Source organism: Sorex araneus, chromosome 3, assembly GCF_027595985.1.
Source record: "Sorex araneus isolate mSorAra2 chromosome 3, mSorAra2.pri, whole genome shotgun sequence".
Lineage (NCBI taxonomy): Eukaryota > Metazoa > Chordata > Mammalia > Eulipotyphla > Soricidae > Sorex > Sorex araneus.
The window spans coordinates 8,041,781-8,069,037 of NC_073304.1; the positions used below are offsets into that span (position 1 = coordinate 8,041,781).

General features: G+C 52.9%; 1 protein-coding gene across 3 annotated transcripts in view; it reads left to right on the plus strand.

Moving 5' to 3' along the window:
* LOC129403450 (interferon alpha-inducible protein 27-like protein 1) overlaps window positions 1-27,203 on the plus strand; it is a 37,901-nt gene extending 10,698 nt beyond the window's left edge. Inside the window, exons 1-4 of one of the 3 annotated variants that reach the window (XM_055132049.1) lie at window positions 22,817-22,948; window positions 23,615-23,746; window positions 26,420-26,581; window positions 26,985-27,203. In XM_055132049.1, the coding sequence (XP_054988024.1) occupies window positions 22,852-22,948; window positions 23,615-23,746; window positions 26,420-26,581; window positions 26,985-27,184 (591 nt within the window). In that variant the 5' untranslated portion in view covers window positions 22,817-22,851 and the 3' untranslated portion in view covers window positions 27,185-27,203. Of the gene's footprint in view, window positions 1-22,816; window positions 22,949-23,614; window positions 23,747-26,419; window positions 26,582-26,984 lie in introns of those variants that run through there. The other 2 variants (XM_055132050.1, XM_055132048.1) reach the window with 2 other exon arrangements.
* Window positions 27,204-27,257: the final 54 nt, after the last annotated feature.

Below are 27,257 nucleotides of genomic sequence, written 5' to 3' on the forward strand. Positions count from 1 at the left end.
AGAAAGATTGCAGACCCCGCTGCTGGAGAATTAATAAGTAAACAATTGGCTTTTGAAAAAGCAAATCAGGCTTGCCAGGCAGCCAGTCCCTACAGCCAGACCCTGCGGGCCAACCTACAGGATTACATCAGGTGATGTGCTGAGGTTACACCATCGAGAGTTCAGGGCATTGCCAGGGCTGCCGCCAGGAAGGGAACAAATTGTCAGGCCGAGCTGCAGAGACAGCTAGTCAGGGCCAGCAACCCAGGGAACTGCTTCAAATGCATTTTGCAGAAAGAACTGTAGGAGCTCCAGTAAAGGCCCTGGTATGTGTCCATGGTGCAGTTAAGGGAGACACTGGCCTAGTGCATGCCGAAGCAGAGCAGGTCAGAGTCAGGGAAACTCTGGCCTGTACATGTAAAACAAATTTTTCTTTTATTTCTTCTTCTTTCTTTTAATTTAATTTTTTTATTGAATCACCATGTAAAAGCTACAAAGCCTTCAGGCTTAAGTCTCAGTCATACAGTGATCAAACACCCATCCCTTCACCAGTGCACATGTTCCACCACCAAGAACCCCGGTACACCTCCCCTCCCACCACCCCCAACCCCTGCCTTTGTGGCTGAAGATTTTCGCTTTACTTTTCTTTAGTTTGATTATATTCAATATTTCAATAGGAAACTCACTATTATTATTTGGAATTTCCCCCCAACTATCAGACCTGCTGAAAAGACAGCATTTGATGATTAGTTTTCCATTACTGAGAATGAAGAGCATATGAGGTCACACGGTTTTGGATTTCTGGTATTTTAGTAACTAAGTCCAGAGAAATGTCTGCCAGAAATTACATCATTGCAAGCTCGTACCATTGTTCAGTGGGCCGTATAAGCTGGTGGTCCCCACGCCGCAGCCAGGGAAAGAAAAAGCCCAGAGAGAAAAACGTTTCCCCTCCCATGGTGGCGTGGTGCTGTAGCTTAGTCCACAGTCTAGAGGCATTTCTGCAAGAAGCTGCTGGTGCCGAAAGTAGTGGGCCCCCGGGATCATGGGCCTTCAGCAACGGAGGGGCCACATGTGTGCGGCCGCTCGGGTCAAATCTGTGTGGAGAGCAGCACCATTTACGCCCCCCATCTTGAGATCTCCTGCGAGACCCACGGCTGCAACCTTGTACCTTTGTTTAGGGGCCTTATAAACTGGTGGTCGCCACGCCGCCGCCAGGGAAAGAAAAGGCCGAGAGAGAAAAACCTTTCCCTCCCGTGGCGGCATGGTGCTGGAGCTACAGGTAAAAATTTTCAGGACAAACCAGAGGACTAGAAGCAAAGGGAGCATCTGTTGAGTGGCGGATTAAAGAAGCCAAGACTCTCAGATGAGTGCTCTTCTTCACCTCCCATAAAGGAATTAAATCCAGTGAGTTGAGCAATTAGAGCCCCTGCCTAGTTAGAAACAAGAGCTTTGTGAAACAGTGCAAAAATAAAATTAGTTCGAGTGTTTTCTTATGCTGCTATTTAAAAGTTTGGTGCGTCAAATGGCTTTGTGTGTGTGTATGTGTGTGTATGTGTGTGTGTGTGACAGTGTGTACGTATAGTGAAATTGTTAAAGTGATCTAGTGTGAAAATTTTATGATATGAGATAATTAAGAACTTTCAAAATTAAGCCAAAGAAGGACTGTCAGAAGTCCGAAACCCATGAGGATGGGTCCCCTCTGAATTTTCTTTGCCAGTTTTATATTATCAAAAGCTCTTTCTTGACCCATTTTTAACGAGCAGGAAACAGGCTGGTCAGGCTGGGAAACGAGAAGCAAGGACCCAATTGGCCGGCAGAGCAAATTTTGCTCTGGGACTGCTCCTTCCTTTCTCGGTCCATCAGGTTTTCCCCTGCTCCTTCCCTTCTCAGGGAAAACAAGCCGGGGCTCCCGAGGCCAGTCCCCGACAAAGGTGCTCTGGAGGCGAGGCAGTGAGCTCGACCCAGAGGCGAGAGCGGCGGTGCCGAGCCCTGCTCGCTGGTGTCTCTGCATCCGTCTCTCACCTGCAAGAGAAACACTTTGTTTTTTCAATTGTTGCGATGACGTGGCAGCCACCTGGGCCGCTCATGGTGCTGCCCTCTGGCAGCCACGACTCCCTGTGCACCACATGCTCCCCAGGTGAACCTCTCCCTGCCCACAACCCCCACAGATGTCACGGGTTCAGCACGTAGAAAGGCCCTTACCCAGTTCCACTCGTGCTGACCTTGGGGTGCGAGGACAGTGATCAAGACCCCGAAGGGGCCTGACCTGAGCCCAGGCAGGAACAATTTAGATTCTCTGGAGAAAATGCCAAGACCGGAGCGTCGCTGTGCACTGATTCCCGACCCAGCACGCAGAGGAAGCGTCTCTCCGAGAGCTGGCACGTCACGGGAGCTGGTGAGACGCCCTGGGAGGGAACCGGCCTGTACTGGGGGCAGGAACGCCACCTCTGGGAAACACCATAGACACTTCTGGAAAGATTCAAAATGGAATTTGTATAGGACCCCAAAACTCCACTTCTTGGTGTCTATCTCAAGAACCCAACAGTATCAATGGGAAAAGATATGTTTGTATGTTTTATTGGGGGGGGGGGGGCAGCTGGCTGTGCCTAGGGCTTACTTCTGGCTCTGTCCTCGGGATCACTCGGGCTGGGGAGCCAGACGGGGCACTGAGAACTCAACCTGGATTGGCTACATTATTTTTTCATTGAACCACTGTGAGATACAGTTACAAAGATTTCATGTTTGAGTTTCAGTCATACAATGATCAAACACCCATCCCTCCGCCAGTGCACACTCTCCAACACCAATGTCCCCAGTACACCACCCCCCTTTCCAACCCTTGCCCTGCTTCCATGGCAGACAATTTCCCCTAAACTCTCTCTCTACTTTTGGGCATTATGGTTTGCAATACAGATCCTGAGAGGTTATCGCGTTTGGTCCTTTATCTACGTTTAGCACACTTCTCCCATCCCGAACGATTACCCCAGGTTGGCCACATTTAAGGCACACACCCTCCCCACTGTATGATCTCTCCCACTCCAACAGGAAAAGAAATACAGAGATCTACATTTATTGCCATGCTTAACCGGCAGGGGCTAAGCATCGTTCAGATCTTAAAATTGTTTCTGCAGCGTTTGACACGAACACACAGACTCAACACCTAGTCTGGCTGGAGACTCACATTCTACAATTGCCCTGCACAAAGCCACTGGCCTTGGAGAGAACGATCATCTGACAGAGTTCAGTGAAACTGAGAATATGAGATGCGCACCCAGGAGTCCCAGGTCATCCGCTGTGTAAATCCCTCACGCACACAGAGCTGTGCAAACACCCTCGCTCTCAGGCTGTGTGAGGTGCTCATGCACGGGGATAACCCGGTAAAGGATATTTGTGGACTCTCTGGGCGGCTCCCTCTCGCCACCCACATTCAGTGCTCTCAAGCCGCTTCTCCACCCGGGACGGCTGTTGCCTTGGACGGACGAAGGAAGAAGGAGGGCCAAGCTGGTTGCTGGTTAGTTGCTGTTTATTCAGTCTCTCGTCTCTCCCTCTCCAACACTCTCTCTCTGTCTCTCTTTCTCTCTCTCTCTCTCTCTCTCTCTCTCTCTCTCTCTCTCTCTCTCATCACGCAATTCTTTCATCCCGCTATCTCCGTCTCCTCTATCTCTCTCTGCTGTCTCTCCCCAATATCCTGTCCTCTCTGACTCTCTGTCTGTCTCACTTTCAATCTTCTCCTCTCCTTCGCCTTCAAGGCCCCGTCTCTCCTGCAGCTGCTCTTTTATCCTCTCCCCACGCCTCCCCCACCCCGCCTCCACACGGGAAGTGTGATCAAAAATGTTTTTCCAGTCTTCCTGACCACCTGCAGCCCACAAGGGCAAAACAGCCCTTAAGGTGAGTTTCTCCTCTCCTTAGACCTGCAACTTGATTAACATCTTTAATTCTTCTTCCTAATATTTACCATTCTGTATGGATATAATAACAGACACTTTTGGGCTTATAGGGTGACTCACCTGGGGACATCTCACCACTAAGTTTCGATTCTCTGATAAAACTTCCTCTGGATCACATATTTCCGCATCCAGCGTTGACCCAAAAGTCCACCTCTCTGCGTGCCCTGCAGATATGGGGCCCGCACTCGGCGGTGTGGGGTATTCCCGCTCACCCTGCAAAGCAGGTGCTCTCCCACGGAGCTACATCCCTGCCCCTGCCGTGTCCAATTTAAAAATCACTTGGTTTTTATGACTGAACTGAAGGAATTCTTCATGCATTCAAAATACTAGCCCCTTCTGCGGTGTCTGAAGTGTCGGTATTTTCCCCCTCTCCTGAGCTCCTGCCCACCCTGTGGACGGCCTCTTGTCTTCGTTGGTTCCGGCTGCTGGAACAAAATGCCATCAGCTTATTTATACACACCAGAACTGTGTATATCATGTTCTGGAGACTGGAAGGTTGAAGATCAAAGTACAAGGGGGTAATTTTCAGGCTGGAGAGTGAGTACAGTGGGTAGGGGGCTTGCCTTGCATGTGATCAATCCAGGATTGATCACTGGTGCCCCCAATGGTCCCGAAGCCCAGTCAGGAGTGATCTATGAGCAGAGCCAGGAGCAAGCTCAGAGTACCATCAGGCATGGCCAAAACAAACAAAGAATACAAGCCTGAGGGGATGGGCGTGTGCAGGAGTGATAGTATAATGGGTAGGGAATTTGCCTTGCATGTGGCCAACCCGGGTTCAATCCCCGGCATCCCATATGGTCCTCTGAGCACTGTCAGGAGTAATTCCTGATTGCAGAGCCAGGAGTAACCCATGAGCACTGCCAGATGTGACGCAAAAAGAAAAAAAAAGTACAAAGGGATCAGTGTGAGAGTGACTTTGTTATATTCTAAAACCTTATATCAGAGGTGGAGAACACCCAGTCCATGTGCATTTAAAGTCATTTAAATCATGTGGTCTGGCCTGGTGCAGGGCAGGACACACATTTGCATCATATTGGCTGTCCATGGCTCTTCCCCCTGTATTGTGTGGCCTGAGAATGATGTCACATACATCACATACCCCAGGAAGAAGAAGCTACCCCACCTTGCCTTCCATGGCAGAAGGAGCAGAGACGCCTTTAAAATTTCTTTTAAATGGGCAGTAACCACTGGGCTAGAGCATTTACCTTGCATGTGGCCAACCTGGGTTGATCCCTGGAGTAATTCCTGAATGCAGAGCCAGGAGTAACCCCTGAGCATCGCTGGATTATTTTTTGGTGACCAAAAAAGCAAAACAAACAAACCAAAAGAATGCTTTAAAAAAAAGGGCACTAATCCCAGTCCTGAGGGATCTGGCCGAGGTTCCAGTCCCACCATCACACTGGCCATTGCCTTGCAGCCTGTGACTTTGAGGGGACAGAGGCATGCAGACCAGAGTGTCCTTGCAGACACCAGGGGGCGCTGTTGGCCATGTCTCCCTCTTGGAGCCTGTGCCTGATGTTGGCGAATCAGCAAGAGACCTGAAAATATTCCTAGCATTGGTGTTGATCTGAGCAAATGAAACAGACAGTTACGATCATAACACAAATGATGCATCCTGGGGCATGCCGTGGCTGTCTAATAAAGTCCAGAGACAAAGGACAGAAGCTGCTCAAAACCTTTGTTATTTCTTGTTTGTTTTTTTGAGGGGGAGTGTCTCCAAATTGCACCCAAGGGAACTGGGGGGCATTCTTGGTGATTCTTTTTTTATAGGGATCGCGTTGAATCTGTATAATGCTTTGGGGAGTATTGCCATTTTGACAATATTGATTCTCCCTATCCATGAGCAAGGTATATGTTTCCATTTCCTCATGTCCTCTTTTATTTCATGGAGTAGCGTTTTATAGTTTTCTCTGTAGAGGTCTTTTACTTCCTTGGTTAAACTGATTTCGAGGTACTTGATTTTCTGGGGCACGATTGTGAATGGGATTGCTTTTTTCATGTCCCTTTCCTCTGCCTCATTGTTTGTATATAGGAAGGTCGTGGATTTTTGGGTATTGATTTTGTAGCCTGCAACTTTACTGCATAAGTCTATTGTTTCTAAGAGTTTCTTAGTAGAGGCTTTGGGCTTCTCTAGATATAGTGTCATATCATCTGCAAATATTGAGAGTTTGATTTCTTCCTTCCCTATCTGGATGCCCTTAATCTCTTTTTCTTGTCTAACAGCTATCGCAAGTACTTCCAGTCTATATTGAAGAGAAGTGGTGAGAGTGGGCATCCATGTCTGTGCCTGATCTTAGAGGAAAGGCCCTTAGTTTTTCTCCATTGTGGATAATGCTTGCCGTAGGCTTGTGTAAGATGGCTTCGACTATCTTGAGGAAAGTTCCTCCAAAACCCATTTTGGTGAGAGTTTTCATCATGAACGGATGTTGGATCCTGTCAAATGCTTTCTCTGCATCTATTGATATGATCCTATGGTTTTTATCTTTGCTTTTGTTGATATGGTGGATTATGTTGATTGATTTCCGAATGTTAAAAACCATCCTTGCATCCCCGGGATGAATCCCACTTGGTCATGGTATATGATCTTCTTGATGAGTTGTTGGATCCTATTTGCTAGTATTTTGTTGAGGATCTTCGCATCGGTGTTCATCAGGGATATTGGTCTATAATTTTCTTTCTTAGTGGTGTCTTTGTTTGCTTTTGGTATTAGAGCGATGTGTGCTTCATAGAAACAGTTTTGGAGAGTTCCTGTTTTTTCAATTTCCTGGAAAAGCTTGAGGAAAACTGGCAACAGGTCTTCTTTGAATGTTTGAAAGATTTCGCCACTGAATCCATCTGGGCCTGGGCTTTTGTTTTTGGGGAGATTTTTGATTACAGTTTAAATTTCCTTAACATTAATGGGTCTATTCAGGTATTCCAAGTCTTCTTTGTTCAGACTTGGGAGATTGTAGGAATCAAGGAATTCATCCATTTCTTTTAGGTTCTCTTGTTTTGTGGCATATAGACCTTCAAGGTAGTCTCTCATGATCTTTTGAATCTCACTGGTTTCTGTTGTGATGTCCCCCTTTTCATTTATTAGGGTTCTCTCTCTCTTTCTTTGTCAGTCTTGCTAGCAGTTTGTCAATCTTATTTATTTTCTTGAAGAACCAGCTCTTTGTCTTACTGATCTTTCGGATTGTTTTTTTGGTTTCTATGCCATTAATTTCTACTCTAATTTTTATTATTTCTTTCCTTAGGTCTGGTTTGGGTTCCTTTTTCTGGTCCTTTTCTAAGGTCTTGAGCTGTGAAGTCAAGTTCTCTATGTGGGCCCTTTCTTCCTTCCTGAGGAATGCTTGGAGAGGTATAAATTTTCCCCTTAACACGGGTTTAGCTGCATCCCATATGTTTTGGTAGCTCGTGTCCTCATTTTCATTTGTTTCTAAGTATTTTTTGATTTCTTCTTTGATTTCCTTCCTGACCCACTCATTGTTCAACATTGAGTTGTTTAGTTTCCAGGTGTTTGATTTGGTTCTCCGTGTCGGTGCGTGGTTAGCTTCTATCTTCAGAGCTTCTTGGTCTGAAAAGACGGTTGATACAATTTCTATTTTTCCGATTCTATTGAGGTATGTTCTCGGGCCCAGTACATAGTCTATTTTGGAAAATGTTCCGTGTGCACTGGAAAAGAATGTGTATTCTTTCTTTTGGGGGTGTAAAGCCCTGTATAGTTCTATTAGGCCTTTCTCTTCCATTTCTTCTTTCAGAGTCAGTGTTTCCTTGCTGAGTTTTGTTCTTGTTGATCTATCCAGAGGTGATAAGGGGATATTGAAGTCTCCAACTACTATTGTGCTGTTAGTGATGTCCTCTTTGAAGTCTGTTAGGAGTTGTTTTAAGTATTTAGCCGGTCGTTCATTGGGTGTGTATGCGTTTAAGAGTGTGATTTCCTCCTGCTGTACATATCCCTTGATGAATAGAAAGTGACCTTCGCTGTACCTTCTAACCTTGTTCAACCTGAAATCTCTGTCGTCGGATACTAGGATGGCCACTCCAGCTTTTTTAAGGGAGTTGTTTGCTTGCAGGATTGTTTTCCATCCTTTGACTTTGAGTCTGTTTACTCTGTTTGTTCCGGTGTGTTTCTTGCAAACAGCAGAATCTTGGGTTTAATTTCCGGATCCATTTTGCCACTTTGTGTCTCTTGATAGGTGCATTTAGGCCATTGACATTGAGAGAGATTATTGTGATGGGGTTTTGTGTCATCTTTCTATGGGGTTAGTTGTTCTTATGGGGTTCCTCCTTAGCTTACAGTAGCCCCTTTAGACCTTCTTTTAAGTTTGGTTTTGAGTCTATGAAGTTCCTGAGCTGTTGTTTATCTGAGAAATAGTGTATGATTCCTTCAAGTTTGAGTGAGAGTTTAGCAGGATAGAGTATTCTTGGTGAGGCGTTCATTTCGTTGAGTTTTTTCACTATGTCCCACCATTGTCTTCGGGCTCGGAGGGTTTCCTCTGACAGGTCTGCTGTAAATCTGAGGGGTGCTCCTTTGTATGTGATTTCCTTCTTTGACCTTGCTGCTTGTAGAATTGTGTCTCTATCCACAGCATCCGCCATTCTGACTATGATATGCCTCGGAGTCTTTTTATTTGGGTCTCTTTTTGCTGGCACTCTTCGGACTCCTTGGATCTGGATGCCTGCCTTCTCCAGCTCTGGGAATTTCTTAGTAGTGATGTCTTTGACTGTGTTTTTTTCATTGGGATTACTTCCCTGTGCTTCTGGTACTCCAATGATTCTTATGTTGTTCCTCTTGAAGTCATCCCCAAGGGCTCTGATTCGCTCTATAGCCATTTTGAGGTCTTTCGCCATTATTTGTTGTTGTCTGTAAGCTTTCTGCAGCTCATCCTCAAGGTCGCTGATTCTGTCTTTGGCTGTCGTCATTCTACTGTTGAGGGCATCTACTGCAATTTTTAATTCATCTACCGATTCCTTTATTAGCGTGACTTCCATTCGTAGGTTTGAAATTTCTGCTCTCATTTCTTCCTGCATTTTTTTGGTTGATCGTTCCAGTGATTCATTCATCTCCTCCCTTAATTTATTGGATGTCTGTTCCATGGTTGCTTGGAGTAGGTCGACTCTCCTCCAGATTTCCTCTGTGAATTCTTTATCTGAGAGGTCATAGATGTGGGTAGCCCCTTTTGAGGTTTCTGGTATCTTTTCTTCTCCCTCTCTTCGTGGAGAGGATTTTTGCTGCTTCTTCATATTGTTATGGAAGTATAGAATTGGAACTTTGTAGTTGTTTATTCCTACTCTCTCTTGCTGAGAGAAGGAAGGGCTCTGGTTGTGCTATTGCTGACGGCAGCTTTGTTCCTATTCTAGAGTTCTTCCTTATACTCAGGCGTTTCTTCCTGATTGATGTGGAGTTTTAATGAAGACTTAAGGCTAAGTTCTCTTTACAAAGGTTTTGCTAAGCTTCTCTTATTCACGGATAGTTTTTCTAAAGTTGAAGTAAGCTAATGGGCTATTTCGCAGAAGTGATTGAGATGGGCTAAAGGGATTTTCAAAGCAAAAAGACTATACCTAATGTGCTAAGGTAGAAAATAATAACTGCGGCTGCTCCGGCAGGAGGCCACGCCCCTTTAGGCCACGCCCCATTTCTTCCTTGCTGGGGCTCGGGGGATGCGGGGCGGGGCGGCTAAAGGTCTGATATCCAGGCGGCCGCGTGGGAACTGGGGGGCACGCGGGGAAGCGTGGCTGGGAGTGGCCTGATTACCTGAGAAAAGGCCAGTTGGAGGGAGCTGGACGGGAAGGCTGGGGTCGCGGGACTCGAGGCCGGGCGGCGGCAGCTAAAGGGGCACCAATCTTTTAAATAGCAGCATAAGAAAACACTCAAAGTAATTTTATTTTTGCACTGTTTCACAAAGCTCTTATTTTTAACTAGGCAGGGGCTCTAATTGCTCAACTAACTGTGCATTTAATTCCTTTATGGGAGGTGAAGAAGAGCACTCACCTGAGAGTCCCGGCTTCTTTAATCCATCACTCAACAAATCTTCCCTTTGCTTCTAGTCCTCTGGTTTGTCCTGAAAATTTTTAAATGTAAAGGCCAGAGTTTCCCTGACTCTAACCTGCTCTGCTTCAGCATGCACTAGGCCATAAATGTCTCCCTTAATTGCACCATGGACACATACCAGGGCCTTTACTGGAGCTCCTACAGTTCTTTCTGCAAAATGCATTTAAAGCAGTTCCCCTGGGTTGCTGGCCCTGACCTAGCTGTCTCTGCAGCTGAGTCTGACAATTTGTTCCCTTCCTGGCAGCAGCCCTGGCAATGCCCTGAACTCTCGATGGTGTAACCTCAGCACATCACCTGATGTAATCCTGTAGGTTGGCCCGCAGGGTCTGGCTGTAGGGACTGGCTGCCTGGCAAGCCTGATTTGCATTTTCAAAAGCCAATTGTTTACTTATTAATTATCCAGCAGCGGGATCTGCAATCTTTGTATCTACTGCTGTAAGCAGCCTATCCACAGATGTAGCAAATGGTTCATCAGGTCCCTGTTAACTCCTGTAAGTCCATCATTCCTGTTAGACTCTGTGGGCAGAGCCCTCGCAGCCTTTCGGGCCTTAGTTTGAGCCTCAGCAGCTGCTGTAAATCCTAATCGATTCTGGGTGTCCGTACGAATTCCTTCTCCTGTTGGCATCTCTTCAGTAACTGCTATCTGCTATGCCCAATTCAATCTAGACTTTTTCTCGGCATAAATCATAAAAATCAGCTTTCCATAAAAGATAATTTCCCCCGGAAAGGACAGCGTGAGCTAACTGCTTCCAATAATTAGGGCACAGATTGTCTTCTGTTAAATTTTCTATGACAGTTGAGGTATAAGGTGCGGTCGGACCCTATTGAGAGCACACCAATTTTTACTCGTTTATCTCCTTGGAAGGAAGAGGCTCATGTATATGACCACCTTACTGGTTAAGGCAGGTGGGAAAATAGTCATGTCGTCACCCTGCTCTTTTGCCAATGCAATGGCCTTTGGATAAGGGGAAAGGTTGGCATGCTTGTCAGCAATTGAAGGCTGAGTAGTTTTCTCTTCATAACTTTTTATAGGGTGAAGGCCAAGTTTTTTCAATTATTTCCATAACGGGGGACTGATATCCCCAGGGTCGGCACTGAGAGATGTGGTGAGCAGGCCTTCAGCATGTAGCTTGTGGCCAAATACTCGCATAAACAGGTTGAGAAAACCGTTTTACAAGAACCGGAGGACTGGGACATTTTTATAAGAGCAGGATGGTTAGCCAACAGGGACAGACAGATCAGCCTTCTGGGTATCCACTGTTATCTCCCCTAGTTGCCCCGGTGCCATTAGTTACTTCTAGTTTGACCTTAAGGCCATGATGCAGGTAGATTGAAGCCTAAGCATAGGTAAGTGCTGTGGAGTTACAATCAAGTAGCTTTTGCTCATCTGTGTGTGTGTGAGTGTGAGTGTGTGTGTGTGTGTCTCCCCTCTCCCTATCACTCTCACCCTCTCCTCATGAACCCCCTTATCTGGTTCTGTGGGATGGGACAGAGAGATCTCCTGGGAGCCTCTAGCTCCTGCAACTGCTCTTCTTCCTCCTCCTGCTGTTTTGTTGCTTCCCGATGGTCATCACGCTTAGGCTCCGTTTGTAGCGACTTAAAAGAAGTTGCAGAGGGGAGCGTCTCAGGGGTAGATGTCTCCGCATAAAGAGAAGGAGCAGAAGATACGGGAAGGCGATTTCCCGCGTCTTTAGCTCGGGACAGCAGAAAGGCTAATATTATCCATTATAAATCTCCAAAGCACAAAAGTATCTACAGGCGTATTGGCTGGACCACAGTAATTGTAATATTGCTGAAGCTCAAGCCCTACCTGACTCCATGTCGTCTCATTCAAAATACCTTCATAGGAAACCAAGGGCCGACTTTTCATACATGCTCAGGAAATGCTTCTCTCTGCTTCTCCTGCATTTTCAAGCCTTTTGCTCTTATTACCGTCTGCAAGTTTGGTGCAAACAGCTGCAGGCGGCTGTAAGTGTGCCCACTTTTCTCCCTATTATCAATGTACAGAATACCCCAAACTCTTTAAGTTACTCTGTAGATTACTTGCAACGTGTCACTTTTTGTTGGGGACTCTTCATTGACTCCCTCATGCTCCGGTCCCCACTCGGGCACCACTTGCCGCGTCCAGTGCAGCCAACTTGAACTTGGGCTGGAGCGAGAAATGAGGGCTGAAAGAGGGGGTAGGGAGGACTGTATGAAACATACAGCGACTCGATTCCGAAGCTCATTTTCTTTTATAGTATGTAGTGAACATTCCGCGGGAAAGCCGAGGGTTACAGATTGAGCGACGTTATCTATTATTCTGCCTTGCAGCTGTGTTTGCTGTCCTTGAACTCTCTCAGGAATGAGAATGTGGCTCCTGGCCCAGCCAAGGCGGATCAGGGTCCCCATCAACAGGGTCACACGCCAGGGCGTGGCACTCCCATATGCCCAGTGTTTCCCCTGCTCATTCCCTTCCCAGGGATAACAAACAGGGGCGACCAAGGCCAATCCCCAACAGGCCTTAGCCCTGACCTTCCCTTCAGCTCCCAGGATGGAGCCTCTCCCATGTGACTCACACCCAAAGGACCGGGTACTGAAGGACATTACCTAGATCAAAGAAGTGTCAACAGAAACGCCCGATCAGCAGCTGTTGGGGGAAGAGAAGGCCCCTGTCAGAGAGCTGCTGGGTATGCCCTGTGGGGTCTGTGTGAAGCACCCGGCCAGCAGCAGACTCTGAACGCCAGCACCCGAGCAGCGGGTAGGGCTGGGGCTCCCCAAACCCTAGGTGAGCACCCACAAATACTCTGGGCTCAGACATGGGGCCAGTCCTTGGGACTGGACAAGGGCTGGAGGGTGGTGGCTCTTGGGGTCCAGAGAGGGCTGCATGGTGTTTGCTTGGTATAGGCGGGGTGTGTGTGTGTGTGGGGGGGGGTTTGTTCACCTGGTTGCCCATCGTTGGTGAGCAAGTAAGACAGGACAGGCTGGCACCGTGGATCCAGGTTCAGGGTTGCTGGGACACAGGGAGGGGCACTCTACTGGCCTCACCTCTCGCTGAGGGTGCCCTTTAACCCCCAAGAAGTGGCCCTGCAGGCACCCAGTGCCGGTGACAAGAAGGAGACAACAGCCCAGTGGGTGACCCGGGGGCTCAGCCAGGAGTTTCTCCTGGTTCACTGGCTTCACTCACAATGGGGCTGAGGGATGGGGGTGGGGAGGGGTTCAGCAAGTGAACATCTCACTGACCCGTGTTGTACAGGGAACACGGGTGCTTGGTCAATGCATGTAATGGGGCATGGGAATGGCTGAACACACGTGCAACACAGTTTTCCTCCTCAGACTGAAAAAAAGAGTCTCTTGGGGCTGGAGCGATAGCACAGCGGGGAGCGGGCAGGGCGTTCAATTCCCAGCATCCCATAGGGTCCTCTGAACACCTCCAGGAGTGAATGCTGAGTGCAGAGCCAGGAGTAATCCCTGAGCATCGCTGGGTGTGACCCACAAAGAAAAAAAATTCAATTTCTTTTTTAAAATAAGAATTTTATTTTATTGAATCACCATGTGGAAAATTACAATGTATTCAGGCTTAAGTCTCAGTTATACAATGCTGAAACAACCATCCCTTCACCAGTGCACACATCCCACCAAAAAAAAGAGGAAAGAATGAAAAGAGAAAAAAAGAAAAAAAAAAAACAGTATACCTCCCAATCTGCGCCCCAATCCCCCAGCCTTGTAACTGATAAATTTCACTTTATTTTCTATTTACTTTGGTTACATTCAATATTTCAGCACAAACCGTACTATTACTGCAAGGATTTCCCCATTAGGGTCAACCCGGGTGTGAAAAGATATGAGGTTTTGGATTTCCGTACTTTACCAACTAAATCCAGGGAGATTTCTTCCGGATACTGGAACATTGAAAGCTTGAAAACCCCATCTGTGGTCGTCATAATATGGCGGTCACCACGCCCTTCACCCCGGAAAGATTCTTACTGCTTCAGCCAGGACGTCTGGCCTTTGGCTGAAGCAGGGAAAATCAAACTTCTCTGGTTTCGGTTTCCTGGGAAATGAAACTCAGCTCACTGGTCGCAGCCTGGCAGGCGGGGCTCCCTCTGGATTGGGCCCTGGCCGCTCTTTCAGACTCTGCCTCCGGACCCAGCGGGGGGCCTCCAGACCGGACCAGTGCCACAGGGAGGGAGGGGGGTGCAGAGGAGGCATCTGTGGACCTAGGCTCAGATTGCTCATGGTTGTCTTCAGGGGAAGTGGTCAGAGGAGGTGGGAAGGGGAGAGGGACTTAGCCCGGCCCTGCTCCTGGGCTCTGGGCCTTTCCCTGCTCTGCTGGCCTGGAGGCCTGGGAAGACCCAGCCTAGGGGACACCCCCAGGCCCTTCCATCCTGGTCCCGATGGGCTTGAAGCCAGTGACCAGCACATCCAGGGGCCTTGTTTTCTGTTCCAAGGCAGGCTACTCTCCCCACCTCAGGCTTGGGGGTGGGGAGGCTGGACAGTGGGCAGAGCCCTGGAAAATTGGGAGCCACCAGGGAAAGTCACGGTCTAGATGTGCCTTGGCGGATCCGGGGAGATGGTAGACAGGTGCAGAGAGCAGGGCTCTGGGCGGCAGAGACTGTCTGACTCCCCCGTCCCTTACAGGTCTAGCAGGGCCTTCGGTTTGTGGGAGGGAGAGGGGCCCCAGCAGCCTCTCACTGGCTCTTCTCAAGCTACTGTCAAGATGTCAGTGGACATTGCAGAAAACACAGCAGGAAGTGCTGCTCGAGTCTCTGCAGGGGCTCCTGTCCTCTGAGGCAGTAAAGGGGGGACCTGAGGTTTGGTGGCAGGGCTGGGACAGAGAGACTCTGGCCCAGACCTGCCACCCAGGGCCTGCAGGTGACAGTGGGAGGTGGGTGCTGGGTGGGGCTGAGTCTGGCTTCCTCTGGGCTCCAGAGAACCTCCCATGACCTCATCCTGGCGGTCTGATCCCCCCCCTACCCTGGGCCAATCAGGATTCCGGTGGTTTCCGGACATGGAGGAGGCCGCTGTGTGGGGTCTCTGGGTCTCTGGTCTCATTGCTGCCTCCTTCTTCTCTTCCACAGGGAAGACTGTTCCAGGCTCCCAACACTCAAAGCTTCTTCACACAACCCAAGGATAATGCTTGGTAACTGGGCCCTGATACCCTCCTCGGACACCACCCTACACACACACACACACACACACACACACACACAGGCACACTCAGAGCTCCGCCTTCCAAGGTGTCAGTACTAAGGAAACTTCCCTAGTGTAATATCTACAACCACCCCCACCCCAGAATCAGAATAGGGCTCAGGGCTCATCGGAGCTGAAAAGTGGGGTCCCAGGGTCCCCCATTGGTCCTGGCCAGCCATACCCCCTCTCTGGCTTTAATTGGTTTGATGCTCACTGCATGGGGTGGATTAGGTGCTGGTACAGAGCTCGAACACCAAGTTTATGGATCAGTATTTCAGAGGCCCCTCTCCTCTGGGTCTAACCCCTCACCAGAGTCTCTTGGCTCAGCCTTGGTGCCATTGGTGCCACTCCCTCAGCTGGCCTCCTGCCAGTTTGACACACTGCCTGAGTTATGACCTCTGGGCCCTTTACTAACTTTTGATTCTCTGATTAAACTTCCTCTAGATCACATATTTCCTCATCTAGCCTTGACCCAAAAGTCCAACTCTGGGCGTGCCCTGCAGATGTGGGGTTCGCACTTGGCGGTGTGGGGTATTCCCGCTCACCCTGCAAAGCAGGTGCTCTCCCACTGAGCTACATCCCTGCCCCTGCCGTGTCCATTTTAAAAATCATTTGGCTTTTATGACTGAACTGAAGGAATTCTTCATGCATTCAAAATACTAGCCCCTTCTGAGGTGTCTGATGTGTCTGTATTTTCCCCCTCTCCTGAGCTCCTGCCCACCCTGTGGACGGCCTCTTGTCTTAGTTGGTTCCAGCTGCTGTAACAAAATGCCATCAGCTTATTTATACACAACAGAACTGTGTATATCATGTTCTGGAGACTGGAAGGTTGAAGATCAAAGTACAGAGGGTAATTTTCAGGCTGGAGAGTGAGTGCAGTGGGTAGGGGGCTTGCCTTCCATGTGATCAATCCAGGATTGATCACTGGTGCCCCCAATGGTCCCGAAGCCCAGTCAGGAGTGATCTATGAGCAGAGCCAGGAGCAAGCTCAGAGTACCATCAGGCATGGCCAAAACAAACAAAGAATACAAGCCTGAGGGGAAGGTGTGTGTGCAGGAGTGATAGTACAGTGGGTGGGGTGTTTGCCTTGCATGTGGGCAACCTGGGTTCAATCCCCGGCATCCCATATGGTCCTCTGAGCACTGTCAGGAGTAATTCCTGAGAGCAGTGCCAGGAGTAACCCATGAGCATTATTGGGTTACTTTTTGGTGACCCAAAAAGCAAAACAAACAAACCAAAAAAATGCTTTAAAAAAGGTCAGTAATCCCAGTCCTGAGGGATCTGGCCGAGGTTCCAGTCCCACCATCACACTGGCCATGGCCTTGCAGCCTGTGACTTTGAGGGGACAGAGGCATGCAGACCAGAGTGTCCTTGCAGACACCAGGGGGCGCTGTTGGCCATGTCTCCCTCTTGGAGCCTGTGCCTGATGTTGGCGAATCAGCAGCAAGAGACCTGAAAATATTCCTAGCATTGGTGTTGATCTGAGCAAATGAAACAGACAGTTCCGATCATAACACAAATGATGCATCCTGGGGCATGCCGTGGCCGTCTAATAAAATCCAGAGACAAAGGACAGAAGCTGCTCAAAACCTTTGTTATTTCTTGTTTGTTCATTTGAGAGGAGTAGTGTCCAAATTGCACCCAAGGGAACTGGGGGGCATTCTTGGTGATTCTTTTTTTTTCCTTTGTGGGTCACACCCGGCATTGCACAGGGGTCACTCCTGGCTCATGCACTCAGGAATTACTCTTGGTGGTGCTCGGGGGACCCCATATGGGATGCTTAGGATTGAATCCGGTTTGGCTGCTTGCAAGGCAAACGCCTACCCGCTGTGCTATCGCCCCATTCTTGGTGATTCTTAGTCAACCCAAGAAAGTGGTTCCAAGGAGTGATGTTTGAGCCCTGCGGCATCCAGAATCCCCCAGGTCACCCTGGAATTTTGGCTAGAGCCAGAATCTCTAAAGGGAGAATGCGGGGTTCTGCTGGTGATATCACGAATAGGGAAGGGAAGAGGGTTTGTTCATGACAACGTGAAGGGCAAGAGTATCCAATAGAACTTTCTGGATGAGCAGCATGTCCATATGGCTGCTGTGGGGTAATAGCCCATGTGATAATGAGCACTGCAGATATCCTGGGATAGCAAAAGAGCATTTTCAACTCTGTTTCCTTGAAATTTATGCTTTCAGGGGCCACACATGACTAGTTGTCACCATAGCGGAGGGCTGAGACTTACAGAGTGTCCCCGTGAAGGGAAGTCCGACACTTTTTGAAGGGAAAGTCTGAGACATTGCGAAGTGAGAGGCCAGTGTGTGGGAAGGGTCACCTGTGCAGGAAGAGAAATCACCAGAAGGAGCGATGGAGAGAGCAGATTGGGACTGAAATTTCCACTCAGGGTGGCAGGGGCCAGTCTGTGCTCCGTCTTCGTGACCGGAAACAAGGCGCCTCTTCTCGCTGGACGGACACTCACATCTGGGTCCAGGGGCCGGGGGAGGCGCGTTCCAGCCTTAGATGCAGATCACATGTCTGGCAAAGGCATAGAGCAGAGGAGCCAAATTGACCCTAGTGCACAGAATCAAAAAGATCAGGGTGTATCTTGTTACCTTAAAAACAAGCGTGCAGGGTTGAAGGGAGGTGTGCGGCCTTTTCCGTGCCCTTCCCTACTGGAGCATGACATGAGAAATGAGACTTTTCTGAAAAAACAGGGAGAGGCCCTCCAGAAACTCTTGTGTCCTCTAAATGCAACTTCAGAGGCGCTTTCTCACTGTGAGAAGGGAGGGGGTCGGGGGACCAGGGAAGGGTCACATTGTGCTTTGTCCCTCCCCCTCCAGGTACAATAGTTGCCGCTGTGGCCGGAGGAGGTGAGTCGTGCGGGGAATGGGTCCCCACTGGGCCTGGGCCCAGGGCTGCCCCGGTCCTGACCCAGACTGCTCCAGACCACTAGACCCTGAGTGGGCGGGCGGGCAAGGGGCACAGTTTGGCAAGCCCAGGTTACCGCCACTGGGACACAGGAACCCAAGTGCAGCTCCTGAGGTCCAGGGCTAGTCACTGACCCGTGGAGCCTGCACCCCTCCTGGAAGGTCCGGGATGTGACCTACCCACTAGAGCTCAAAAGGCTCGTCCCTGACTCTGTTGTTCCAGGTGTGGATAGACCCGTGAGCTGAAAGCCACAGAAATGTGACACTCAGACACGTGTGACACGTGGTCCAGGGGTAGGAGCTCAGCAGCTGCTCTGCCGGGCCTGGCACGATGCCCTCTGACGGCACAGCCTGGGGGTGGCAGGTGGCTGCTGGGGCCGGGCACAGGGAACAGAGTCCCCCACCCCACCCACCCAGTAGAGCAGCTGCCCCCTGTCCTCTGTGCTCGGGGCTTGGGGAGAGCCAGAGTCCCCGTCCCTGGGCAGAGACCACACAGCCGCCCCCAGGGTTAGTGTCAGGGGCCAAGAGAGGGCAGGGCAGGGGCCTGACGGGCCAGCTGGGAGCCACTCGCCCTGGGCTTCCACGCAGGCCCCTGGTCCCTGCCCTTCCCCTGCTGGGCGCGGTCCTTCCCTCCACACCCACAGGAGCCCAGTGAGCCCTCCCAGCCCCAGGAGGGATCGGGCCATCTGGGGCCTTCCCGGGCCAACCCTGCTCCTGTCCCCACAGCAGTGGCAGTGGTGGGCACGCCCATTGTCCTGAGTGCTGTGGGCTTCACTGCGACCGGCATCGCCCCCTCATCCCTGGCGGCCAGTATGATGTCCAGTGCGGCTGTTGCCAACGGGGGCGCAGTGGCCGCCGGCAGCATGGTGGCCGTTCTACAGTCAGTGGGTGAGTGTCTGCGTGAGAACAGGGGGGAGGAAGGGGGTGGCCGTGGCGGGGGGCCGGCGGTCAGCCGAGTTTGGGCTAAGCCCTGTGCTCTCCCCCAGTTCCAGGACCTTTGTCCTCCCTCCCTGTCCCTGTTCCATGGGAAGGGGGGGGACAGGGTGCCCAGGACAGCTGCATCCCAGGAACCCCAACCTCTGGGCAGCGTCCCTGCCCCTCGGCCCAGCCCCCCATGGAGGCGAGGCAGCTGCCCAGAACCTCCTGTTTGTCCTGGAGGCCCCTTGCCGAGCGGAGAGGGGGGCCTGGGGAAGCAGCGGGGTGGGGTACGTGTCCTGTCCTGGGGTGCCGGGATCTGGCCCAGCCCCTGTCGGGTGCCCGACCACCACCCCTGTCCCCCTTTTTCCCACAGGGGCTGCAGGACTCTCCACCACCACCACCGCTGCTTTGGGCGCTACTGGGTCCAGTGTTGGGGCCTTGCTCTGGTCTTTAATCGTCCTGTGAATAGAAAGTGGAGAGAACTCCGAGCCTCCTCCCAGCCACCCTTCACCTGAGTCCTGAGAAGAGCCTGTCAGAGCCCCGACTTGCACCCTTGAGGAATAAAGACAGAAGCTGTGGCCTCTTCTGTGTCTGCTGTGTCTGTCATCTCCTTTCCCAGCCCACAGCCCCGGGGACACTTCGGTTCCAAGGATCTGTCATTCTGTCTGAGCCCTCTAGCCCCTGAGGTCAATTTCCTCCACCGGCCACAGTGCCCGGTTTATGGGTATGTTCTAGCTGGAGGTTTCCCCCATGTCTGGCGGCTTCTTCTGCACTGTCCCGACCCCCAACCCACTGTGCCCCTCGGCCGATGACCCCAAGATGTGAAATAAGATGTGTTTCCTTGAGGCGGTAGCACTGGGGTTAGGACATTTGTCGGATTTGATTCCTCTGCCCCTCTAGGAGAGCCCGGCAAGCTACCAGAGTATCCCGCCCGCACGGCAGAGCCTGGCAAGCTCTCCATGGTGTATTCAATATGCCAAAAACAGTCACAACAAGTCTCACAATGAAGACGTTACTGGTGCCCGCTTTAGCAAATTGATGAGCAACGGGATGACAGTGACAGTGACATTGGCCCCTTGGGCCTAGTGCTTTGGCTCTGGTTTCACTTGTTCCATGACCCACTTTGGAAACCAAGTTCTTTCCATGAGAGACAGCCCACGGCAGGCCGTACATGGTGTACGCATCTTTTGAGTTCCTTCCCTTTGTTTTGGAAGACAAGACTTGATTTTCCTTGTAGATGTTTCTGTTCTTGAGGCTTTATATCATTGCTTTGCTGACAACTGTGATGCTTTATGGTGCAAGGGGTCACTGCACTTCTCACATGACAGAAATGCCTGAGACCCTCCGTCACTGTCCTTAGGCCGCTTCCTGTTCATTTCGTCTTCCCCCCGCTATCAGTGCTCCTTCAACCACACTTGCTCACCTAAATCCTGTTGTCAAAGTCCCAGGGTTTGCTTTCACTGCATGCAATCCGGTCCCTGTCTTTGTTTCTTTACACTGGTGAGATCCTCCGGCCCCTGTCACAGAGCTGCTGGGTATGCCCTGTGGGGTCTGTGTGAAGCACCCGGCCAGCAGCAGACTCTGAACGCCAGCACCCGAGCAGCGGGTAGGGCTGGGGCTCCCCAAACCTTAGGTGAGCACCCACAAATTCTCTGGGCTCTGACATGGGGCCAGTCCTTGGGACTGGACAAGGGCTGGAGGGTGGTGACTCTTGGGGTCCAGAGAGGCTGCATGGTGTTGGCTTGGTACAGACGGGTGTGTGGGGGGGGTGGGGGGGGTTGTTCACCCTGGTTGCCCATCTTTGGTGAGCAAGTAAGACAGGACAGACTGGCACCGTGGATCCAGGTTCAGGGTTGCTGGGACACAGGGAGGGGCACTCTACTGGCCTCACCTCTCCCTGAGGGTGCCCTTTAACCCCCAAGAAGTGGCCCTGCAGGCACCCAGTGCGGGTGACAAGAAGGAGACAACAGCCCAGTGGGAGACCCGGGGGCTCAGCCAGGAGTTTCTCCTGGTTCACTGGCTCCCCTCACAATGGGGCTGAGGGATGGGGGTGGGGAGGGGTTCAGCAAGTGAACATCTCACTGACCCGTGTTGTACAGGGAACACGGGTGCTTGGTCAATGCATGTAATGGGGCATGGGAATGGCTGAACACACGTGCAACACAGTTTTCCTCCTCAGACTGAAAAAAAGAGATTCTTGGGGCTGGAGCGATAGCACAGCGGGGAGCGGGGAGGGCGTTCAATTCCCTGCATCCCATAGGGTCCCCTGAACACCTCCAGGAGTGATTGCTGAGTGCAGAGCCAGGAGTAATCCCTGAGCATCGCTGGGTGTGACCCCCCCGAAAAAAAAGAATATTTTTTTTAAATAAGAATTTTATTGTATTGAATCACCATGTGGAAAATTACAATGCTTTCAGGCTTAAGTCTCAGTTATACAATGCTGAAACAACCATCCCTTCACCAGTGCACACATCCTACCACCAAAAAAAAAAAAGGAAAAGAAAAGAAAACAAGAGAAAAAAAAGAAAAAAAAACCCAGTACACCTCCCATTCTGCCCCTCCATCCCCCCCCCACCTTGTAACTGATAAATTTCACTTTACTTTCTCTTTCTTTGGTTACATTCAATACTTCAACACAAACCTCACTATTATTGTTAGGAGTTCCCCACTGGAGTCAGACCTGGTGTGAAGAGATATGAGGTTTTGGATTTCCGTACTTTACCAACTAAGTCCAGGGAGATTTCTTCCAGATACTGGATCATTGCAAGCTTGTAAACCCCATCTGTGGTCGTCATAATATGGCGGTCAGCACGCCCTTCACCCCCTCCCCACCTTGAAAGATTCTTACTGCTTCTGCCAGGACATCTGGCCTTCCACTGAATTGGCTGAAGCAGGGAAAATGAAAACTTCTCTGGTTTCGGTTTCCTGGGAAATGAAACTCAGCTCATTGGTCGCAGCCTGGCAGGCGGGGCTCCCTCTGGATTGGGCCCTGGCAGCTCTTTCAGACTCTGCCTCCGGACCCAGAGGCTGCCTCCAGATCAGACTGGTGCCCCAGCTCCTGCCTCTCCAGGTGAGCTGGGCAGTGGCGGGGAAGGGGGTGGGTGGGAAGGAGTGCAGGGGAGGCACCTGTGGACCTAGGCTCAGATTGCTCATGGTTGTCTCCAGGGGAAGTGGTCACAGGAGGTGGGAAGGGGAGAGGGACTTAGCCCGGCCCTGCTCCTGGGTTCTTTTTTTTTTTTTTTTTTTGCTTTTTGGGTCCCACCTGGCGATGCACAGTGGTTACTCCTGGCTCTGCACTCAGGAATTACCCCTGGCCGTGCTCAGGGGACCATATGGGATGCTGGGATTTGAACCCGGGTCGGCCGCGTGCAAGGCAAACGCCCTACCCGCTGTGCTATCTCTCCAGCCCCCCTGCTCCTGGGTTCTGGGCCTTTCCCCATTGGCCTAGAGGCCTGGGAAGACCCAGCCTAGGGGACGCCCCCAAGCCCTTCCATCCTGGTCCCGATGGGCTTGAAGCCAGTGACCAGCACATCCAGGGGCCTTTCCTCCCGTGCACCAGGGTCCCGGACCCCAGCTTCTCCTCCTGGAGGTCACGATATCTCCCGGAGTAACTTGGAACTCTGTGCTCCTGGCCCCTTGGCGTGGCTCCAGCATTCTCTTGGGTTCTGGAAGCTTCTGAAGGAAGAGGTGCCCACTGAGAAGGAAGACGCCTCCCACCCTCCCCCTCCCCTCAGAAAGTCCCGCGGGCCCCAGGGTCTTCTCCAGGGCTGCTGTTCCCACCACTCACCGAGGAACCCCTCCCCCTCCTGTCTAGGGCCAGACCCCGCTGCCCCGTGTGAATCCCTGCCCGGCATGGCGGCCCTCTTCTCTTCGGCGGGAGTCTTGGCCATGTCCGTCTCCTCCAAGGCCCTGGCAGCGGCCAGTCTGGCCAAGGCGGGGGGCATGGCAGTCTCGGGCCAGGTCCTGACTGGCCTGTCCTCCGAGGGTGAGTATTCCTGACAGGAGACGGGGAGGAGCAGGGGGTCAGTCCTGCTCGGGGCCTGGGTGGACTGAGTGATGCCTGGAGGCCTGTCCCCACCCAGAAGTCTGCCTGGGTTTCTCCTGACCCTGGGTGCAGGGCTCTGGGACTAGCGTCCCCTGTGTTGGGCCCCGTTGTCTGCCTCTTTCTTTCCTGCACTCAGTACCAGAATTCACGTCCATGTGGGCGCCCAACTTCCTGCCAAGGGCCCAGCGTCCCTTGTTAAATATCTGCGCGTCATTCCCGCGTGTGTCTTCCCCACCCCTCTGTATCCGGGCTTCTAGTGCCGGGCACTGCGTGGTTTCAGGAGCTGAACTCTGGAAATAAGCGGGCACCGCGCTGGGCAGGATGAGCTTTCCCTGTCGCAGGGCCTGTCCCCACTGGGTGCTTCTCCTGGCGGCTCACTCAGTGCTCGGTCTGGCCACCCGGCCCCCTCTCTGGACTCTGACCTCGAGAGCCCCATCTTGAGCCGCGTAAATGCTCCCAGCCCACATCTGCTTCGCTCAGTCTGTCCCACTAACAGGCCCCGCCCAGGCCTCCTCCAGCCTCTCCTGGCCCAAATGTCAGGGGTGTGGGGGAGGGAGGCAGGCCACGGACCTCTGACCCCAGGCAACCCTCCCCCTTCTTTTTCAGGACAAGCCGCGGCCTCCAAAGTTGCCCTGAAGTCAGCCATAGCCACGCTGGGTCCGTGGGTGGCGTCACTGAAGGCCTCGGCTGCTGTGGTGGGGTCCTCTGCCGCGACCGTGGCGACTTCCTCCCTTGCAGGTAAGTGGCCCTGCGTACCAGACGCCCCACCTGTGTCCTCCTCCTACATAGATATGGGACGAGCCCGCTGGGGCCTGGGCGGTTCCCACGTCCCTTGATACTGAGGACATGTGCCCTAGCAAGGCCAGTCCCACTGCGCTGCTCTCTGCCGCTGCGCGGGTCTGGCTGCTGGTGACTTCTTAGAAGTCCTGGACGCAGGCACTGGTGCCGCTTCTCTTCAAAGGGGGAACTGAGGGCCACGCCCTGGACAGGAAGCAGGTGGGCCCCAGCAGCCTATCCTGGGCTAGGAATAGGACGGACAGCAGGTGGCCATGTTGGGGTTGGGGGTTGGGGAGGGGCTGGATCAGCTCCCCAAGACCCTTGGCCAGTAGGGAACAAGCCCCTTCTGGTGGGCTTTGGGTGCCCAGAGAGGCCAAGGTCAGCCTGCCCAGGTCACAGGGCTTCCTGACCAGGTTCTGCATGGGGAGCCACAGCATCCTCCCCCACAGGGGCCCTGGGCCCGGGCAGGGCTGTCCTTTCCGTGCCTGTTTCTTTCTTTCTTTATATTATTTTGCTTTTTGGGTCACACCCAGCGATGCTCAGGGGTTACTCCTGGCTTTGCACTCAGGAATTGCTCCTGACAGTGCTTGGGGGACCCTAGGGGATGCCGGGGATCGAACCCGGGTCAGCCAGGTGCAAGGCAAATGCCCTACCCGCTGTGCTATCACTCCGCCCCCCCCCCCCCGTGCCTGTTTCTACTCCTCAGTGCCCCCCGGTGCCCTCCCTGGGCAGCAGACGGAACTCTCTCTGCATTCCTTGTCTTCTCTTCTTCTCTTTGGATTGGGACCACACGCAGCCGGGCTCAGCGCTTACTGTGCTCAGGGATCACTCCTGGTGGGCTCAGGGGACCCTAGCAGATGCCAGGACTAGAACCCCGCTGGGCTGTGTGCCAGGCATGGCCCCATCTGCTGTCCTGTGTCCCGGCCCCCTCTGTGTATCTCGCTGCCCCTGGAGTTCCTGGAGCCGCCGCCACCCCCACACAGCCGTCCTGGCGTCTCTGGCTGTGGCAAGTCCCTCCCTTCCCCATGATGGCCGTAGAGGTGGGGAGCCGGGCCCATAGGCACCTGAGTATAGATCACGGCTGTGAGCGAACTCCAGCCACGGGGTCGCAATGATGCCTTCAGATAGGAGGATCAGAGAAGGCTTCCTGGAAGAGGGGGCAAATGTCAGAGGAGGAAGCCGAGGATCTTTCTACTCATCTGGGGAGACTGCTGGCTCCTTGGCTGTGACTGCTCCCAGCTCTCTTAGGGCCAGTGGCTGTCAGGAGAGGAGGGAGCACGCCCCCTAGGGGCTCACAGTGTGTGACCCCCATGCCATGGGGTTCCCTGTCCTGGTCAGACCACCCAGGTCAAAGCCACTTTGCCAAATCCACACATTCCTGAGGGGAACAGGGCTGACTCGGGCGGGGGCTGTTTGACAGTTTGGCCGGGAGGGCTCCAGGGTCACTTCGGACCTCCCTCCAAATGGGTAGAAAGGAAACAGACCAATAAAAAGAAAACCGGAATGAGGCCACAGATAGCACAGGGGGGAAGGCGCTTGTCTTGCAAGTGGCACCCCCAGATTAGATCCCCACCACCCAGATGGTCCCCCGAGCCCCAGCCTGAGTGAGCCCTGAGCACAGATCCAAGAGTGAACCCTGGACATCTCTGGGGGTGTCCAAGCTTCCCCCAACACACACATAAAAAAACAGGGAGAGGTCGAACAGAAACTCTTCTCTCCTCAGAATGCAACTTCAGAGGCGCTTTCTCACTGTGAGAAGAGAGGGGGTCGGGGGACCAGGGCGGGGCTCACAGATGTGTTTTCTCCCTCCCCCAACCCGGTAGGATTGCAGCTGGTGTGGCTGGAGGAGGTGAGTCCTGCGGGGAATGGGTCCCCACTGGGCCTGGGCCCTGGGCTGCCCCGGTCCTGACCCAGACTGCTCCAGACCACTAGACCCTGAGTGGGCGGGCAGGGAGGGGGCCCAGTTGGGCGGGCCCAGGTTACCGCCACTGGGACACAGGACCCCAAGTGCAGCCCCTGAGGTCCAGGGCTAGTCACTGACCCCTGGAGCCTGGACCCCTCCTGGAAGGTCCAAAATGTGTCCGACCCGCTATAGCTCAAAACGCTCGTCCCTGACTCAGTTGTTCCAGGTGTGGTTAGACCCGTGAGCTGAAAGCCACAGAAATGCGACACTCAGACACGTGTGACACGTGGTCGCAGGGTAGGAGCTCAGCGGCTGCTCTGCCGGGCCTGGCACGATGCCCTCTGACAGCACAGCCTAGGGGTGGCAGGTGGCTGCTGGGGCTGGGCACAGAGAACAGAGTCCCCCACCCCACCCACCCAGCAGAGCAGCTGCCCCCTGTCCTCTGTGCTCGGGGCTTGGGGAGAGGCAGAGTCCCCGTCCCCGGGCAGAGACCACACAGCCGCCCCCAGGGTTAGTGTCAGGGGCCAAGAGAGGGCAGGGCAGGGGCCTGATGGGCCAGGCTGGGAGCCACTCGCCCTGGGCTTCCACGCAGGCCCCTGGTCCCTGCCGTTCCCCTGGTGGGCGCGGTCCTTCCCTCCACACTCACAGGAGCCCAGTGACCCCTCCCAGCCCCAGGAGGGATTGGGCCATCTGGGGCCTTTCCTGGGCCAACCCTGCTCCTGTCCCCACAGCGGTGGCAGTGGGGTCCGTGCCCGTGGTCCTGGGCGCCGTGGGCTTCACTGCGACCGGCATCACCGCCTCATCCCTGGCGGCCAGTATGATGTCCAGTGCGGCTGTTGCCAACGGGGGCGCGGTGGCCGCCGGCAGCATGGTGGCCGTTCTACAGTCAGTGGGTGAGTGTCTGCTCGAGAACAGGAGGGACGTAGGGGGTGGCAGTGGCGGGGGGCCGGCGGTCAGCCGAGTTTGGGCTAAGCCCTGTGCTCTCCCCCAGTTCCAGGACCTTTGTCCTCCCTCCCTGTTCCTGTTCCATGGGGAGGGGGGAGGGACAGGGTGCCCAGGACAGCTGCGTCCCAGGACCCCCAACCTCTGGGCAGCGCCCCTGCCCCTGGGCCCAGCCCCCCATGGAGGCGAGGCAGCTGCCCAGAACCTCCTGTTTGTCCTGGAGGCCCCTTGCCGAGCGGAGAGGGGGGCCTGGGGAAGCAGCGGGGTGGGGTACGTGTCCTGTCCTGGGGTGCCGGGACCTGGCCCTGCCCGTCGGGTGCCCGACCACCACCCCTGTCCCCCTTTGTCCCACAGGGGCCGCAGGACTCTCCACCACCTCCAATGCTCTTTTGTTCTCTTCTGGGTCCGCTCTTGGGGCCTGGCTCTGGGGTCCAGGGACGTCCTCCTCTTCTGAAGAGGAAAGTGAAGAGAACTCCGAGCCTCCTCCCAACCACCCTTCACCTGAGTCCTGTGAAGTATCTGTCACAGCCCAGACTTGCACCATTGAGGAATAAAGACAGAAGCTGTGGCCTCTTCTGTGTCTGCTGTGTCCGTCTTCTCCTTTCCCAGCCCACAGCCCCGGGGACA